At 39.3% G+C, this 19,224-nt stretch overlaps 1 protein-coding gene across 5 annotated transcripts in view; it reads left to right on the forward strand.

The window, feature by feature from the left end:
* Positions 1 to 18,475, forward strand: part of IPCEF1 (interaction protein for cytohesin exchange factors 1) — a 62,455-nt gene extending 43,980 nt beyond the window's left edge. For all 5 annotated transcript variants that reach the window (XM_072995091.2, XM_020802772.3, XM_078383229.1 and 2 more), the window contains 7 exons: positions 1,983 to 2,056; positions 3,652 to 3,723; positions 5,163 to 5,224; positions 7,790 to 7,881; positions 10,618 to 11,005; positions 17,088 to 17,278; positions 17,670 to 18,475. In XM_072995091.2, the coding sequence (XP_072851192.2) occupies positions 1,983 to 2,056; positions 3,652 to 3,723; positions 5,163 to 5,224; positions 7,790 to 7,881; positions 10,618 to 11,005; positions 17,088 to 17,278; positions 17,670 to 17,873 (1,083 nt within the window). In that variant the 3' untranslated portion in view covers positions 17,874 to 18,475. The remainder of the gene's footprint in view (positions 1 to 1,982; positions 2,057 to 3,651; positions 3,724 to 5,162; positions 5,225 to 7,789; positions 7,882 to 10,617; positions 11,006 to 17,087; positions 17,279 to 17,669) is intronic.
* Positions 18,476 to 19,224: the final 749 nt, after the last annotated feature.

Consider the following 19,224-nt stretch of genomic DNA (forward strand, 5'->3'; position numbering starts at 1 on the left):
TCAGAAAAGCAGAGAGATGTAACATAGCAACCACAGGTTAGGATGCTGCATTTTCTAGTCTACTGCTGAGCTTTGAGGGAAAACAAATATTAATTAGGCCTTTTCGACAGTAAGTTCAACCTACATTTTGCCCTCTCATGTATTTGCCCGACCACAACATGGACTGTGGAGGAAGAGAAAAGGAGAAGATTAATTTTTAAACATAAAATCAAATAAGAACATACAAATCATGAAATATATCATGAATGAGGACAGTAGTTGTGTTGCCTTGTGAAAACATTCACTGGTTCCTTCTTTCCAACTCCACAACTAAATGCAACCATCCATCCCTTTCTCCAGGTTATTCCAGATGCTTCAGTGAGAGTTTTTGGATGGTGAGATGGAGAGGTCTTAAATGGAGAGTAGAGGTTGGCAAAACACATCATGCTGTATTTTGTGGAAACACTAGGTTGCAGAAACACTGGGGCAGAAGGTGTGGCCCCCTGCAATGTTGTTGGACTCCATCTCTTATTAATCCCAACCAGTATAGCTAATGGTGAGGGATCATGGGGATTGTAGTTCAGCAACATCTGCAGGGCCACACATTCCTCATCCTCACACTGAAGCAAAACTACAACTTGATACTTAGTCCAGAGAGACCTACTTAAACCAGCATTTTCATTTTGAATAATGTATTTCTGAGCAATAAACATGCATAGAAGGATGCAACATTTATAGAACTGAGGAACATAATCCAAAATATTTAGTTATGCTAAATTTTTAGCATATTCAGTTATAAATATTTAGTTATGCTGAAGTTGTCCCACCGGCAGCAGTTGTCAGGCATTAAAGGTTTCCTCCCCATTCTGAGGACTCCAAGGGCTTCTGCAGATCACAAGAGATTCTTTGGGAGCCTCAGAACTTCAGCTGAGGTGGGAGACATGGGAAACTAAAAATAAGAACGACAGCCTTACATGAGTGGAGCAATGCAAGCAGGATTCTATCTACCGAAAAACATGGTTCCTTTTTAGCTGTGAATTGAGGCACACATAAATGGAAATGTCCCTGCTTTTTGGCTAATACAGTCATCTGTGCTACTCAGAAGTAAATTCTGCACCTATTGCTGTGGAGGTGTGTTATATTTCCTTTTCCTCATGTTTACCTTTTGCTCTGCTGTCATTTTATTTAATTTTTAGACTGATAAAATCTTGTTTTTTAGGGAATCAGAAATCAGACTGGGAATATTTTTGACTGAAGAACTGTATAAAGAAGCTTTAAATAAATGAATACTTTTAAGATATTTTATTTGGGTGTGAAGACGTTTTGAAGCTTTAAAACCCAAAATGCACCACACACCTTGTGTTTCTTGTTTTTCTTGGGATTTTGTGTGTGTGTGTGTGTGTGTGTGTGTGTGTGTGTGTGTGTGTTTGTGTTTGTGTTTGTGTTTGTCCTGGCTGTTTTTCAGTTGTTTAGAATCCAATGAAGTGTGTAATTCTTGTGCAATCAGATGATTCAGGATGCTAAATACTGATGTTTGGGAATGAAGCTAACTCCCCGCCCAATTTCTCACAAATGCCTACCTGCTTCCCCACATATGATGGCCTGGACCTAACATTAGGCAAAGTGAGGCAACTGTCTTGAACAGTAGTAGAACAGGGGCAGCAAACAGTTACTTCTTTCATTTACTGTTGTGTTTTTACTGCCAGGAGCAAAAGAGGTACTTACAGAATTTTCTGCTTCATGGGTGAAAATAAATTGATGATTTTGAGTGGCAAACACCTTGCCTTCACTCTGCTTCAGGCAGCAAAACATCTTGTGCAAACCTAGCATATATGCACTTAAGAATGATAGAAAGAAGGACTCCTCAGATTGTTGAGTGATTTCCAGCAATCTAAACATTTTTTCCCAATATGAAAAGCTACATGCCCTTCATTGTCTTTTGAGTGTCCGTTTTGGTAAATAATGAGGCATGTCCTAATGTGATGGCTTTAATGTTTTCCCAGGCAGAGAAAGCTGATGGATTCCTCAGCCTTCCAAACTTCACTATAGAGAAAGCAACGGAATGCAAGAAAAAACAGTAAGTATATCAGTCTATCTGGAGCAATGGAGGTATCCACCGTATGGAGTTACAACAGTTTGATTGTGCTTTAATTGCCATGGCTCCATTCTATGGAATGCTGGAATTTGTAGTTTGATGAGGTACTTGGAATTCTCTACTACAGAAGTGTAGTGCACCCCCCTGAACTAAAGCAGAAAATCCCAAGTGCTTCACCAAACTACAGGTCCCAGGAATCCATAGGATGCAGCCTTGATAGGGAAAGTGGAATCAAACTGCTATAACCATATAGTACAGAGACACTTTTGGGCATAGTACAAGCCACAATAAGTATACTAGAATTGAGCATTGCTGGATGCAGAGCCTGGTAAAGTTTCTTTGGGGTACTATATTCCACGTTTTAGGGCTGTAGTCAAGAAAAGCAACTTTTCCAAATTTTGGAACCCCACCAAGAGTCTATTATCTAGGCCAGCATCCAAATTCCTCTACATAAAAGCAAAACCCTCTAGCAGACAACAAGGCCAGTATTTGCCCACTTTAATGAAACACAGTCTGCACATCAAACGAAGGGTCAAACTAGAGGATGCCAATAGCATGTTGTCAGAAGCAAAAAGCCCTGAAAATATTGCGCTATGCCTCTTTATCATAGCACAAGCTTTTCTTACCTCCTGTAGCTTGCAAATTAGCTTGCTTTATTCTGTGATTGGTCATTGGGAGGTAAATAAGGATTTCATTTACAAGTCTAATCACCAAGTAACAAAATTTGAAGAAAATCACATTGCTATAATACTAACAGCCTTTCAGCTTCTATAGACTTGTTATCTGTATTATCAAGTTTTGCATGATAGAGTACATTAGAAACAGTGAGGTTGGGGGTTATTTCCACTTAAACTCCATTTATAAATCCATAGAAATGTAACAGTCATCTTGATTTTCTCCTATGTTTTCAAGGGGGAAAGGATGCCACTCTGCACTGACATATCACAGAGTTAAAAGACCTTTCTCTTCTATCTCTCTTGTCCAGAGCCTAGAAAACTTTTTTTTTTTTGGATCACATAGGTGATTTTTGGATCATAGTCCTCATGCTGGCTGGGGGATTCTGGGAGTTGTAGTCAAAACACAACTTTTCCAAGCTTTATGTGATTTTTTTTAGTTTAATGCAAACAAATTATTTTAATGCAGAAATGTATATTCTCTTTCTCTATGAAGCCCATTGCCCACTTTCCTGTAGAGATGCATGGAAAAGGCAATATGGTTCATTCCAAACCTTTCCTGGACCATGGTACCTTTAATCATTGGCCTCCCCAATTCCTTTGGTGAGAAAATAAAGACATTTTTTTCAAAATTTCCACCAGCTACTAACATCATACTCCTTTAGACACTGAAAAACACATCCAGGGTTTTGGCAAACATAGAATTTGCCTCCCACTAATGTGGAAAGGAGAATAATTTATCCATCCTGTTCTTAATTCTTGAATGTTTATGTGGGATTTTTATTCTGAAATTTTAAAGCTTTAGGCAAACTATCTTACTGTGTTTTCAAAACCTGCACCCATGCTCACCTACATCTTGTTCATATATATGCATATATATATATTTCTTTTTTTTTTTTGAAGTGCCATGAAGATCATCCACCCACACATCAAGACACTTTATTTTGCTGCTGAAAATGCAGAGGAGATGAAGATGTAAGTAAAAAACAAATACTCCAGCCTTCCTTCTATTGCCAGGGTAGAGCCATATCTATTGGTTGTTTTGATGAGTGTTGTCCGATCCTTTTTTTTTTTTTTTTGGCTGAGCGAGGAGGCATCCTTAAGCCAGAGGGCCATATTCCTTCCCAGATAATCCTCTCAGGGCTGTATGCCATTGGTAGGCAGGACAAAATATCAGAGTAGGTGGGGCCAAATTAGAGTGGCTTGGACCAGGACTTTTTATCTTTTTCTGCCATTCCTCCTCCAAGCACAGACATACACAGAAAAGAGGTGCTCCTGTTGACTAAACAGTTTACACCTATTTGATTGCCACCATATCACCCTGAGCACCTGAAGCCTTATCTAGTTTAGGAAGCTAAGCAGGATCAGGAATATGTAGTACTTGGATGGAAGACCATGAGGAACTAGCAGGAATTCTATTTGAAGTCTTGGAGAGTGGTTGCTGGTCAGTGTTGGCACTACTGAGCTAGGTGGACCCAAGTTTTGACTCAGCACAAAGCAGCATCCTCTGTTTGTCCTATTCAGCCTAAAGAGCGATGCAAGGTTGGAGAGAATAGAGATTGAACCTTTTTGCCTTGGGATCGCCTTACTGCTTCTCAGTGGCTGGGCACTGGTGGAGAAGTAGTGCTTTTACCACAGTGTTAAGGGGCTGGTTAAGAAGATTACCCTGTATTCTGTTCTTGCATCTTTAATATGATCGGTTCTGTACCAGGGCATAGTATTCTGCTTTGGAAGTCCCACAGAGCCCATAAGGTTTGTGATGTTTGAATTTCTCTGCAGTCTTTTCTTCCTCTTCACAACTGTGGCACTGCCAAAAGAGTGCCGACTTGTCCTGAGCCCCTAGCTCCAATTTTCTGGTGCCTTGAAGGGACAGTTCTTGATGGAATAGCCTTACTTTACCCCACAACCTGCTCACTGGGAAAGCATCTCTCATCCTGCCTCAGGACCCCCACAAGTCAGAAGTCACCTGCATCTCTGATTCTGAACTGTCATAATCCATAATCTTTGGCTATGAAAGATTCACCTGCTGGAAAGATGCCTGCTTTTGCTGTGCCAAGAGCTGACAGTGGCATGCCTAATATGCGTGAAGGGCAAAGGACAGATTGAATTAAATGTTAAAAATCAGGAGGCCCCATGCTAGATAGCTCGTGCTGAAACTCACAATGTGTAACAGTGAGTAAAGGTACCAGCAGATGTATTCTACCATTCTCACTGAGGTGACTATTCCTAATACACATTATAGTTATCATACTTGGCTCTTAGGTTTGATTCAGTTTAGTACAGGATTAGCTAAATTTTCACTCTAAGATTATGTAGATACATGATTATAATTTTATTTTTATGGAGCCATGTTCTTTAACATAGCTTGGATATTCCATTTCATACAAATATGCATTCGTTCTTTTGAATTTCAGGTGGCTAAACAAACTAGGGCTGGCTGTTGTTGATGGACAAGCCAGTAAAAGGAATGAAGAAGGTATGCTCAACTATTAACTTTTGGGGTGGGATCTATCTATTGCTTGTTACCCAAAGACTATTAATAGAATGCAGCAAATGTTCAATGTGTCCAATATACTAAGAATTAGCATGATTGACTAGAATGGGAGGCTGACTAGTTTGGGAAAGATTTGATTTGATTTTGCTAATAGATATGAATGTATAGCAATGTTGCAATGAGTTTTCAAACACGTATCTTTACTGCAGATATGGATAATAAAAGGATTTAATTTAGTCTGCATATTAAATGAACCAATTATATTTGTGCTTCCCAAATTAATAGGGACTAGGAATGCTATTATTCTAAAGTTCTTGGATTTCTTTATATTTTATGATAGCATTTTCAATTCAAACCTGCAGTAAAATATATATTATATATATCGATAATCTGTTCCAGGAAAATCGCTGTTAAGCAAAAACATCGTAAAGCGAAATTAAAAAAAAAACCATTGAAAGGCATTGAAAACCGTTCAATGCATTCCAATGGGCAAAAAACTCACCATCTAGCAAAGATCCTCCATATGGCAGCCATTTTCAGTGCCTGTATAGTGAGGAATCCGTCCCTAAGCACAGCGGGGAGCCATTTTGAGCACCCAGCGGCCATTTTGAAAACCTGACGATCAGCTGTTTTTGATCGTCGTAAAGCGAAAATCGGTTCCCAAAGCAGGGAACCAATCATCGCTAAGCGAAATTCCCCCATTTAGACCATCGTTTTATGATCGCAATTGCGATCGCAAAAACATTGCTGTAAAGCGAATTCGTCGTAATGCGGGGTAATTGTTAAGCGGGGCATGACTGTATACATTAAATATATATAATTTAATATATAAATATACATTAAAACAGCATTTTAGGATTTTGAAGAAATGCGTATTTTAGGGTAATAAAATAAAAATAGGGTAATTAAAAATAAGTATTTTGTGAAAGAATCGTTAAAATTATGCAAAAATGTGTGCATTTTTTAGCAAGAACACATAAATGTGGAAATGGCATGTGCGTGATTAAAATGTTTAATAAATGTTTTAACAGCTTGCTTTGATGATAGGGTTGGTTAGAAATACAGAGTAAGGGAAATCATGGGCCGTAGACATTGTTGGATTCCAACTCCCAGCAACCCTAGGCAGCATTGTCAATGATCAGGTTGATGGGAGTAATAGTCTGACAAGATGTGGATGGCCACAGATTTCCCACTCATATATGGAAAGGTTTTCATAATGGGATGCAACTGAACTGAAGAAATGAAGGTGATTTGCCCTGTTTATGCTGAACATGTAATGTATAATATGCTTGTGTAGTTAATTACTTTCAGTTGACCTAACAGGTCAAATGGGGCTTAATTTTGTAATTTGGTAAGAATGATGTTAACTCTCTCTCTTCAGTACATGTGCTGCTTCCATGGCTTTGGTATCTTCTGTCCCCATAAGTTTTAATGGTCCTGTATTTTGGTGGCATGTGTCTGCCACCACACCAGTTGTCTGCTAACAAAGCAAGATGGAAGGAAATGGCTAAATCCAGCATGACATAGTAAAGGAGGAAGTAAGGAGGAATGAAGCTAGTCTGGAGAAAGTCAGTGGAAAGAGGAAGCCAAACATACATAGAATAGAAAATGGAAGTGGATGCGGTTAACATTATAGGTCTGGTTTTCTGAGTACTGATGTGGCATAAATGGTTAAGAAAAAGCAATCTTTATTTAGATTATACATAATACATAATTACATGAGCACATAAATAAAAATATGTTTTAATGTATTTATTTTTTACTGAATTGGAATATATAAGATAGGTCCTTTGGCTGGTGGAATGAATACATTAGTCCATACATCAATGATCTTCTTGCTGACTATTTATATTGCTAGTCATGAGCAAATATTTTTATAAGCATTTGTTAATTTTTGATTGCTGACTTCTGTGGTGAAGGGGTGGGAGAAAACAACCAGGCAGATTCTCTCCTGCAACTTTCCACAGACTGGATGATATCAGGGGCACGACCATTTCCTTCATTGTGATCTCTGATCAATGGTCCCCCCAAGCTCTGTTAGTCAAGAGGGGGCAGGGCTTGGGGGACCAAAGATGTTTTCCAAAGCACCTCCAAAAACCAGATGGAGAACTCTGTGAACCAGATTAGGCCCGCAGGCTATAGCATGGGTATGAGCAGAAAATGGTGACACCATTTGCTAAATCTTAAAACTCTCCTTATTTTTCATGGAATCAGACACAAAAATGTGACAATTTAACTGTAGGCGTTCTAGATATCTGTTAAGCATCTGCCCCTACATATGGATGATCTTGTTTTAGGTATGTTGGCTCAATGTATTTTTAAGCAGTAAGTTAGGGAAGAGTTCAAAAACTAGTTTTAAAATGTTGGTAATGCTGTGAGAAGGGAGAAGAGAAAAAGAAAAGTCAGAAGATTCTTAGCGTTACATCACACTATATGCATGACTAGACCAAAGCCTATAAATTTTCCTTTCTGTTCAACTTACTTGGGAAAAGTGTGCTTTTTTCACAACACTTTGAGTGGAGTGTCCAACATGCATTCTTGTTTCAGAGTGTTATAGTGAGAGCGAACATGAAGATCTAGAAATAAATGTGGAAACACCACCCCCTCCTTATTCAGACCAGCTGCTGCCAGGCCACTTGGTATGTATTGTAGGAATTAGCTTGCTTCCACGTGCTAAATGGCTTGTATAAATGTCCCTCTATCCGCTTAATAAGATCCCTTTCTTGGAAGCCATCTGAAGTACTGAGCTGTAACTTTTTTTTAAAGCAGAGGGACATAAGACCAGCCATATATATTTATATACATATAAATACGTGTAAAATACATGTAAAATACATCTTCACTATTTCCTTACTACATTTAAGTCCTGCCTTCCTTCTCGGAGTTTCACAATGACATGTGGTTCTCTTTCCTTGCAATTTTCACCTCACAACACTGTGAGATAGGAAAAAGGGAAAAATTCTTCCAAAATCCTCAGTGTAATGCTGAGTGGAGATTTGAATCTGGTGCTCTCTGGTCTTCTACCTCTTCCATCTTATTGGATCTCTATTTATTTTAACATGGCTGTAATTTGAGATACTATAAGCAAACAGTGCTAATCAGTGCAAAGAGCTTGCAAAGACTTTTCCAGGCAGGCTTATTTACTCAGAGTTAAGAGCAAGGGCAGAGAACTTCTGCTATTTCAAGTATTTTGGATTCCATTTCCCATAATTCTTCACTATCAGCCACTCTGGAAGGGTCTTCTGGGATTCAATATTTAGAGGGCCAAAGGTTTTCCACGCCTGGTTTGCAGAATAAGCCTCTCATAGCATTTTACAGATGGATTCTGCTTAGAATCCTCACCGTTCCACCCATAGGGTACTTTTGTATGAAAGGTGGCAGGTTTACCAAAGCCAGATTGGCTTTTCATGGTCCCAGTATATGTCTTTGACTGTCTTGGCACCCTCAGCATGTTAGCAATGAAGACTGTCTTTTGCTCGGTTCATTGTAAACTTTGAATCAAAATATTTTCTGTTGTTTCAGAAATTCAGTGCATCAGAATAGTGATCCCTCTGCAGGAATCTAGAATTATCCCAGTTTTCTCTCAGATGCTGCATTCTGCCTTTAAATGACTCACCACTGAGATATAAGAGGGGATTCAGTGGCTTGTAAGATTGGCAGTTCTATCAGGCTTTGCTAATGCTAAATTTGATTTCATATTTTTTTGGACAATGGGTCATGCAGCTACCAATATCCTCTCCTAAATTTCCCCTTCTGTTTCAGCAAGATAAGGTAATCACTGCTCCCTCCATCCTCATTAAATCCTGTGATGGAGAATAATTATACTCTTTGCTGTATTGGTATAATCTTATTTTAATGGCTGTATGTGTGTTTATATAACATTAAAATGAAGAGAATGCCATCCACAGGATATCCTGCTGAAAGGAAACCTGGTTGTAGGGTGGATGGCTTTTTGCTGGTTTCCCTTGCATGTCGTATACCAGTGCAAAATAATTATGAAGATTCCCATGAACCCTCAGAGCAGATTTTGGGGGGCACAAGATCCTTCAAAGAGGGGGAATAATGAACATACATGACCTCCAAGAAGCATTATGTGAACATAGGAGTGCTCAGTTCATTGAAAAGCCCAGCATGGTGTAAGGGTTCAAAATAGTCTTTATACTGTATATACAAGGGCTGAGGATTAATACTAGGACAGTGGGGAGAGGACGGATTGCATGGTACTAGAAAAGATCATCTATTTCATGAAGCATCCAGGCCTGAGCCATATTATTAGAAGGATCTTTCAGTGAATTGATTGTTTGTTCTCCAACATAACTTTTAATAACAAAGCATCTCTATTGAGGTGTCAGCTATAGCTTCTAGTTTCCAGACGTGGTCAAACTTGAGCCTACATGAAATAGCCTTAAGTCTGATCCTGAGCTAGAAGGATTTTTGGTCATTGCTTTGAAGTGATAGGGAGACATCTGGCCAAAGCATGCCATTGCTAGAACTTCTGTCTCTTAAGCTCCCCCTATTGGTTAAGTGTTTTAAGAATTCTACTTTGTCACAGTCCTGTTTCCATGTACAGTATTTGGTGTGTGAGCAATAGGTATATGATATATTCTTCAGCATGTACTGTACCTGGAAAGGAACCCAGACTCAGAGTTTAACTGCAGTGATCTTTGTAGGTTTATGGATCATTTTCAGCTTTTTTTTTTTTTTTGGATATTCTGGAATATTGTAGTCTAAAAGTCTTCACATCTTTTGACAAAATTGATCCCTTGGAGAATGCCTTCACAAAAGTGGCTAACCACCAATTGATATATTGTATAGTGGCCTTGAATTCTATGCAGCATCCAAGATAAGCAGAATACAGTGGTGCCCTGCATAGCGATGATAATCTGTTCCAAGAAAATCGTCGCTATGTGGATTCGTTGCTATGCGGGGCAAAAAAGCCGATAGGAATGCATTAAAACACGTTTAATGCGTTCCTATGGGCAAAAAACTCACTGTTATGCGGAAATCCTCCATGAGGCTGCCATTTTCGCTGCCCAATATCCGAGAAAAGGGCGTAAAAACACTGCGGGTGGCCATTTTTTCCCCCGGCAGCCATTTTGGAACCACCGATGAGCTGTTTTTTAAAACATCGCTATGCAAAAATCGGTAAGCGAAACGCTTACCGATCATTGCAAAGCGATTTTTTGCCATTAAAAATATCCCAATGCGATCACAAAAAACAAATCGCTATGTGGATTCTTCGTTAAACGGAGCGTTCATTAAGCGAGGCACCACTGTAACTGTGAATGTCCTGACCTTTGCCCTTCTCTGGTGCATTCTGTCAGTAGCATATGACTTGATCTTTTCCCTCCTGCCTTATTTGTTCTGGAAAACAGGATCAGCAAGAGCCTTCCTTGACGTCGCATGTATCAAGTGAAGTATCATGTTCTTTGTCCTCACCAGAAAGCACAATGATGAAAACCCAGGGATCTTCTTCTTCTTCCTCATTGTCCAAAGTATTGCATCCAGAAAGACAATCATGGCTTGACTTTGTTAATGCCTCTTCCACTGGGGAAGAACTGGCCATTGCACCTTCAGCTGCCTCTGGTGACTCTGAAGATGTGGATCACCAGGGGATAGACGGTAATGGGACAAAGGAGGATGGTGCAGCCAAACCTGAGGGTAGCTTTCGGATCTCTTGGAATGAAAATACAGCTTCATTAGCTAACAGTAAGGACAACCTGTCTGTCCCTGGGAAAATGGCTTCAAAGATTCCACCAAAAGGTGAGTCATGCAGGAGATTTGCTGGCTGTACATTGTTCCACCAACATAAGGTGAATGTTCTCTCATGTTTCCTTTCTGTTTCCTCACCCGTATGAGCAAATGTGATGATATGAAAAACTGTCCAGCACCTGTAACCTATGTGTATATGTGAAGAACAATCAGAAAACAATTCATTAATTTTGATATAAAACATGTAAAATACACAATTTTCAGGTGCAGATACACTTGGAAGATACTATCCAGTAAAATGCACTTTTACAGATTTAGGACAGGACTTTCCTTCCTGGAGTGCTCCCCTGTTTTCAAGAATTTTCCCCAAAGAATCATGGTAGATTGCCACCAGTCAGGTTGAACCTCCTTATGAGAACTTGGGAGAAGTTCTTTTTTTGGGGGGGGGCTGTCACTTATGGGGTCCCCCAGCCAAAATGGCCATGGTCCAAAAAGTAACTTTTTCTAGGCTCTCCTGCTGGCATACTCTAGTTTCTTTAACTGCTTAGAGAATGTCTAAGCAGTTGGACAAACTCCAAGGACCCCTGTTCTAAGCCAGCTTTGGAAAAAGGAAGGTCCATATCCTTCTCTATGCTGACTTGTTATGTGCCGTCAAGTTGGAGCTGACTTATAGCAACTCTAATAGGCTTTCAAGTTAAGTGAGATATTTAAGGAGTGGCTTTACTAGTTACACTCAGACCCACAGAGTGAGTTTCCATGGCAGAGCCTGGGTTTCAAAACAAAGCCTCCTGAGTTCTAGTCCATCACTTTGTCTACTATACCACATTGAATATCCATCAAACTTAATACCTTGTGAAATATCCTAAGAGTGCAAGAAGCAGCTTAGCAGCTATACACTCTTGAACATGGGGAGAGTGTTGGCGAGAAATTCCAAAACGATGCTGCCAAATGCCTGCACATTTTGTTGCAGATGGAGGGGGAGGACAATGAAAAACAACAACTGAAAATCAAATTCCAAATTTTCCAAAACATCAATAAATGCTTATTTTAATAAAATAATAAAAAAATAATAAAATAATGTTTTTAATTATTTTGCTTATTATTTATTTTGCTTTTTATCATTTTATTAAAATTATTTCTTTCTCTCTTTTCTATTCTTGAAGGCTCCCAAGGTGATGAGTCAAACATTTTTGAAGGGAACCAATTTCAAAAGCCAACATCCTTTAAAAATAAATGAGAAATAATTTTAAAGATCAGCTTTAAAAGACTGGTTTAGACTAGGTTAGTATCCTGGATTTCAAAGTAAATGATCGTAATCCTTTCCTATCAGAAAGACAGTGATTGAGGCTGAAGCCTGATACATTTATGGGAGTCAGAGACCGACAGAAATGTGTTCTTTAGGAGAGATGTTAAGAGAGAGTTTTGTCCATCAGTGAGGTCAGCTGCACTGCTGATGTGAGTGATCTAACCAGCCAATTAGAACATTATTTAGAGGCTAAATTGAGGAAGCGTCCTGATGACCCCAAATTTACTTGTCAAATGAGTTTGCCAGTTGCAGTCTAAAAGTGTTAAGGGGTAGAGTTATTGTTCAAGATATGTTTAACTCTATTATTTAATACATCCCGCATTGTGCAACATTAATCAATGCAGCGGTGTCACCTCCAATGGTATTTCCTCTGTACAGGTGAATCCTGTTGATATCTGCATGAAAAGCTAGCAAATTCCTAAATGCAAAACTTGTGGATGTAGTTGCTATAATCTGGTGCTTTCCAGTATTCTGTGCCAGGCCAGGTGACATTTCTATGTAGGGCTTCATCCACGTAGAAGCTAGAATATCTCTAAACAAATCCTTAACGTGGACTCTGCATGGAAACTTTAGCCATAGCATCTTACAGTCTGGTGATAGATCAACTTGACTTGCTTCCTCTTCTTAAATTTTGTGACAGTTAAGTTGAAGGATATGAGTTGATTTGCTGCAGTGACTCTGAAAAGCCAAAAATAACTTGAAGACATGACTATATAGGCAGGCCTTCCCTACAGCCATTACCTAGACTATCTCCCCTTTTCTTCTTTTTCTTTTCTCTCCTTCTTCCTCTTCTTTTTTGTCATTTTTCTTTTTCCTTTCCCATCTTGACTTAATCTGGATTTTATCTTAGTTTATTTTTTATATTATATGTAAACCACCCAGAGTAGACCCGTTCTAGACGGGCAGTATATAAATCTAATATATAAATAAAATAAAAATCTATTAAGTAATTGAAAACATTAAAAACTTTAAGAAGTAAATGTAGAACAGCAAAAAGGCAGCATCCAGTCATGGTTATTAAAAGCCTGCCTGAACAGGTGTGTCTTCAGCAATTGACGGAAGGATTAAAAGGAGGGGCTAACCTTAATTCCCAAGGGAGAGGCCACAGAGAAGGCCTTCCCTCACGTCCCCATCAAACAAGCCTGAGAAGTAGGGCACTGACCTATCTTTTGGCAGGAAGAGATAAGTCGCAATCTCCATGTGGATTCTCCCTGTAAATGATGGATCCATTTGGAATTGTCATTGTTCACCTTAAATATTGTTCCCTGAGCTGATTTCTTTAAATGCTTTTTTTAAAAAGTAGGGATGCACAAGATGGAAAATGTTTCTATTTGTTTCATTTATGGATTCTTTAGGCAATTGTCTCTTTCACTTTCGTGTTTCTTATGCACTGGTCCTTTTGTTTTTCATGAAACAGAAATCCTCCATCTGGTCGTTTGTTTCAGATTTCTCATTTGTGGTCCAAAAAAATTATCTGAAGTAACACCATGGGCCTCCCTGCTGTGAAGGAATCAGCAGAGTGATTTTCCCTGGGAGGTGACTACAGGGAGAAGGGCTAAATATTGTCTGCCTGGCTGCCTGCCTGTCCTCAGTTACAATCGGCCTTGATTGCTGTTTGGCTTGATTTTTTTTAAAAAAAGCAGATGTGGAAAATGAATGGAACTCCCTGTATTTGAGTCAAGACTATAAGTGTTATCAGTACGTGACTGGAGCCTAGAGGCTTCTTTTCTAACTTAAGGGGCAGAAAGACACAAAGGGTGACCAATTCCTACCCCTTTTATTTCTTCTTGGCACAGAGTAAACATGCCTGTTTATAGCAGGTGGCAAAAAAGAGAAGTTGTAAAAAACGAAACACTGCAAAAAACTGAGTGGAGCCCTTATCTAAACTATTAGACGTTGTTCCTTCTTCCAACAGTGATGACATCCTTCTTCCTGTGGTATTTATGCATCTATTGCAGTCAGTAACTGTAGGCATATTTATATACACATCCTTCTTTCAGGAGATATGTTTTCTTATCCTTTGCAAATGGGGAGAGATATCTAAGTACAGTGGGAAACTATCATGGTGATTCTCACTCCCAATTTTTCTAACATCACTAAACCCAAACATGATAGGGCAGCAGCGTTTCTAGGTCATACATTTTAATTGTGTGAAATATGATACCCATGTGAACTGTCCCTGGGAAATCCTCATGTTTGGTAACTGGATTTACCTACAGTTGTTTCTCTGTGCCAGTGGACAGGGTGCTGCTGCTGGTGGTGGTGGATTTCCAAAGCAGTCATTTCTATTTTAAGACAAATCTACAGTGTAATCAATGATGAAATGCTCTTAGTGGAAGGGAACCTGTTTTGTATTGCCTGTCACATTTGCTAATAAATTCTGTCTTGTTCAGTGTAGTAGGTCTGAAGGATCTTTGTGAAATATATATGTGAAGATCTTTGTGAAAGTTAACACTTTCAGGGCACTGTGAAGACCAGTGGTATTGTTTAAGTTCCACTTCCTTCCTCTGATCTTTAATTGATGTTCTTGGTGAGATGCTTAAAGGTGATAAAAGCTCTCATTGTAAGATGAAAATAGGTCTTGTTCTGATACTGAGTCCTATAGTTCACAGCCCATTTTGCTGTCCTTAGAATAGACATATTTGTCATGAGTTGGCATCATCATGCTATATAGGTCTACTTCACCTATTACCCAGCAATGATCCAGTGTCAAGGACACTGGCTTAGATGGACTAATAGTTTTACTTGACGTAAGACATCTTCCTCTGCTCCTGTTGTCTCTGTTAACTAACTCTATGCCCTTTCTATAAAAAGGAGAAAGTATTATTACTATAACCTAACTGAAACATATTTATTGAGGCATTGGTTTGCACGGGGAATGCTAAAGGAACCCATTGGTCCCAAGAATCTTCTTTCCTATAGTTGTTTACAAATTTGTGTTACACCAATAAGCTATATTTAGCTCACATCCAAGTACAATTGGTGGGATGTTTATAAACTTGAAATGAATAAATAGATGCATTCAGATACAAATTAGTATTGCACAGGCATTAACAAATAAAGAAAATAAAAAGAACTACGATGCAATAAGAACAGATACCATTCTGTAAAAATACCCAAGGATGGCTATTTTTATGGACTAGCACCTGTCATATCATTCTAAACCCATATGTCTTTGTTTTCTTCAGCTGGTGCCTGAAGAACAAGCTCCTCTCCCTTTAATCAGCTGTTTAGTTACACAAGTACCTAGAAGAATGCTACAGAGAACTTTATTATAAATGTGTTCTTTACAAGGGTACAATGGCAGCCATTTCAGTGGTAAGGGTTTCTTAGAGGAGTCACCACCAACCAACCAATGCTGCCATGGAGGCATCCAATATTAAAATGCCACTCCATGTGGTGGAATAGTTTATAGGGATGAAAGTATTAAATGGATTTCCAGTCTCATAAGTTGGCAGGAACCCCTGAGCCACAAAAATATTTGTATTTCCAGCTGTTTCTCCCATATGTGGAGAGAAAAGCTCTGGGAATTGTGAGATTCCTTGACTTTTAAGGGTGCCTGAGCAAGTGAGTTCTGACAGAGGCTGCCTCCAAAGAACCCTTGCAAGTCTCAGGGAATCTTGCTACTCCCCAAGCTCAGTGGGGTGCTTTTATCTCCATATACCGGATGAACGGCAGGTAACTAAATAGAGGTAAAGGGGCGATGCTACCTCCTGTTGCTTTGGAGCTTGCATTCCCATAATTTGGTTTGGGGGGACTCCCACTGACAGATGGAGGTGGAAGTCAATGAAATACAAAAGAACCACCCCAACGGAATATGTACATATGCATGTGTTAACTTACAATGAATACTTGCATCTATTATTTTCCTTGTTGAGAAATGTTCTGACATGTCAGTACACCTGTCAACAAATGGTCAGCCGCTGCAGATATTTCACTGCTGCACAACACAGGAAGACCAAAACTTCAGGGGTGGGTGGGCGGGCGGGGAAGCAACAGCATTACCAAGCATATCAGGGAAAATCAACAGAAGACCAAAAACTGTTGTACCTTAAAGACTGACTGCTATGTTTTAATGTGAACTTTCATGGACAAATCCACTTCCTAAGACCAGCACAGAATAAAATGATTATTTTTTCTAAAAATGTCCTCTTCCAGGACACTTCTGCTTTTTGTTCACTAAATTTGCATTTTGCATTAAAAGCAAGGCTTTTTGTGTAAAATACAAGGTGTTTTGTGCCAAATATTCCCCCCCCCAAAAAACCCAAAGTCCATAAGTTTTTCATAAGCAAGCACCAAAATGAGAAAAGAAAACCTCACAAAACCACACAAAGGCTGAAATTCTGTTGCTTAAAGTTCCATCATTATTAGTTAGCAGTTAACTAGTCCCCATGGGGATTATGAAGCTAGTGATTTTGCCTCCCCACCCCCACTGACTGCGCATCCCAAAGGTGATTTCCTGGCTGGGAGCAACTGAATTTTATCCCTTTTTTGTTTGTTTTTTAAGAGGCAAAAATCTCCCCTTCAGCAAAGAGAAAGTTTTCATTCTCAGTTACACGAATAAAACGAGCAAGGATTTATATCCTTACTGTGTAAAGCTTTTCTTTCATGTGACCCAGTTCTCAGTAACCAAGTTGTATATTTATAGGAATGTAAAAATCGTATGTGTTGTGAGCAGCAGATTTATCCACTGGTATTTTTTTTTCCCTCATGGTGGTGTAATCTCAGACTGAAGCAGTATCTGTTATCGATATGCTTTATTCACAAAATACAGTCACACTAGAAGTTCATCAGCTATTAGACACCCTGTCTTTGTCTTTCCTACAGAATGTGCAAAATGCACAGAAGATGAAATGGAGAAACTTTACAAATCCTTAGAACAAGCAAGTCTCTCTCCTATGGGGGACCGACGGCCTTCTACTAAAAAGGAGCTGAGAAAATCTTTTATCAAAAGGAGCAAAAATCCCTCAGTTAATGAGAAACTTCACAAAATCCGAGCTCTGAATAGTACACTAAAGGTAAGCGTTTAGAGTAAGGGTTTCACACCTGATGGGGTGAAACACCTCTGTTTCTGCTTAATTGAATATTTAATAATCACTCAAAAATGTTTCTCTTGCTGAAACTGTGGTTGTATTTAATACAGAACTTGGCAAAAATACTCTTTGAGCTTGCAGCTTCCAAATTCTCTCAGTTGCACTGGTAGTGAAGCAAGTGACTCTCCCTCTGGCTGGGAAAGTCTCCATTGCCAGAGGAGCAGAAGGATGGTCGGCTAAAAAGTAGCTAATAATAAATTGGAAGAAAGCCAGAAGGAGCAGGAGAAATGGGCAGAACTGTAGATACGAGAGACCTCTAGTGGTGACCTGTCCAAATCTCCCGTTCTGTCAATGTCTTTTTCTGTTTTCCTGCTAGTGCAAAGAACGTGACCTAGCCATGATCAACCAGCTGCTGGCGGATCCTGAGCTAACAGCAAGGAAGTACAGAGAGTGGAAGAATACAAACACCATGTTGGTTCAAGATATCTATCCTCAGCAAGAGGATCTCAGTACATCTGAAGAAAACACCACAGAATCAGGGGTGATGGTGCGACCATCTTTTATTGAAAGTACTATCTGAAAACAGTGGACCAAGTGGTACATCTGCCACTGTTTCTCCGCAAATAGTTTAAGCTGCTACTGTTCTTGGTTTTGTATTTCCTAGGAGCTCATGACTTCCCGCAATGGAAAACTCAATCCATTTTCCAAAGCATTATTTCCTCCCCTTATGTGCTATTTAGATGGAAAACTGCTGCCCAGGACAGTCACATCATGATGCCCCTCTGGGTGAAATTCTGAAAAGAACATTTACCTGATGGAAAGGAAATTAGAATTCTTTCTTTCTTTCTTTCTTTCTTTCTTTCTTTCTTTCTTTCTTTCTTTCTTTCTTTCTTTCTTTCTTTCTTTCTTTCTTTCTTTCTCTCTCTCTCTCTCTTTCTCTCTTTCTTTCTCTCTTTCTTTCTTTCTCTCTTTCTTTTTTTCTTCAAAGAAAAAAGGTCTAACCTTCATAAAAAGAATGCTTACGTGAGCACATGATCTGGACATTTTGACCTTTGAATAGTATGTACATATTGTAAATATGAGGTCCTGGATTATTGTAAATGTTGTTGGATGAAGCTATATTTTGAAGGTGTGGAAATGCTACCAGGGTAAAAATACAATAAAACAACCACTTTTGCCATAGCTTTTCTGTGATTCCACTTAATCCTTGCTGATTAGAAACTGTTTCAAGCACAAATAAAGTTAGTGAAAGGTTGATGCCTGTACTCCATAAAGGCTTTTCATGATTTGTTCAGCAGGCACTTTTTGCAGTCATTATGGCTCCATATTTATTAATGACCACAGCAAATACATTTCCTTGCATCATGCATTTGGGCTATTCTTTGTGGATCAATAAATTCTTCACTGTTGAGAATGCTATCCTGCTTTTCTGCATTTCCCCCACATCTCTAGTTTACAGCCAATCTAAGATATTCTTGCTATCTGACACCCAGGATAGAATGGTGCCTTCCCTTTCATGTACGGAATGGAACTGAACTGGCAGTTGAATGTTGTGTCAACACCACAAATCATGTAGTGTCCTCCACCATAACTCAAGGCAGTAGGCTAGTTTGGAGGACAGCAGGGAGGCCATCGCTCCCTCCTTCCCTCCCTCTCTTGCAAGGAGGCTACCATAGCTTCTGACCAGTACTTGCCCCTGTCTGTCTAACAACAAGGCCAACTCCAGGCACCTAAAACTAATGTCACCTCCCCCAATACCATACCAATTCTTTATAAAGATGCATATTTTTCAGTGAAGATTTGACAGGGTGTAAATGTACCTTTAATTTGTAACTGAATGTGTTTGAGTGACTTATTCTAGAAACTCATGCCATTGCTTACCAGTTGTGCTTCCCATGTTGCTGAAGAACAGGCTTTGTTCCTGATGCAAG

This window comes from Pogona vitticeps, chromosome 1, assembly GCF_051106095.1.
Source record: "Pogona vitticeps strain Pit_001003342236 chromosome 1, PviZW2.1, whole genome shotgun sequence".
Lineage (NCBI taxonomy): Eukaryota > Metazoa > Chordata > Lepidosauria > Squamata > Agamidae > Pogona > Pogona vitticeps.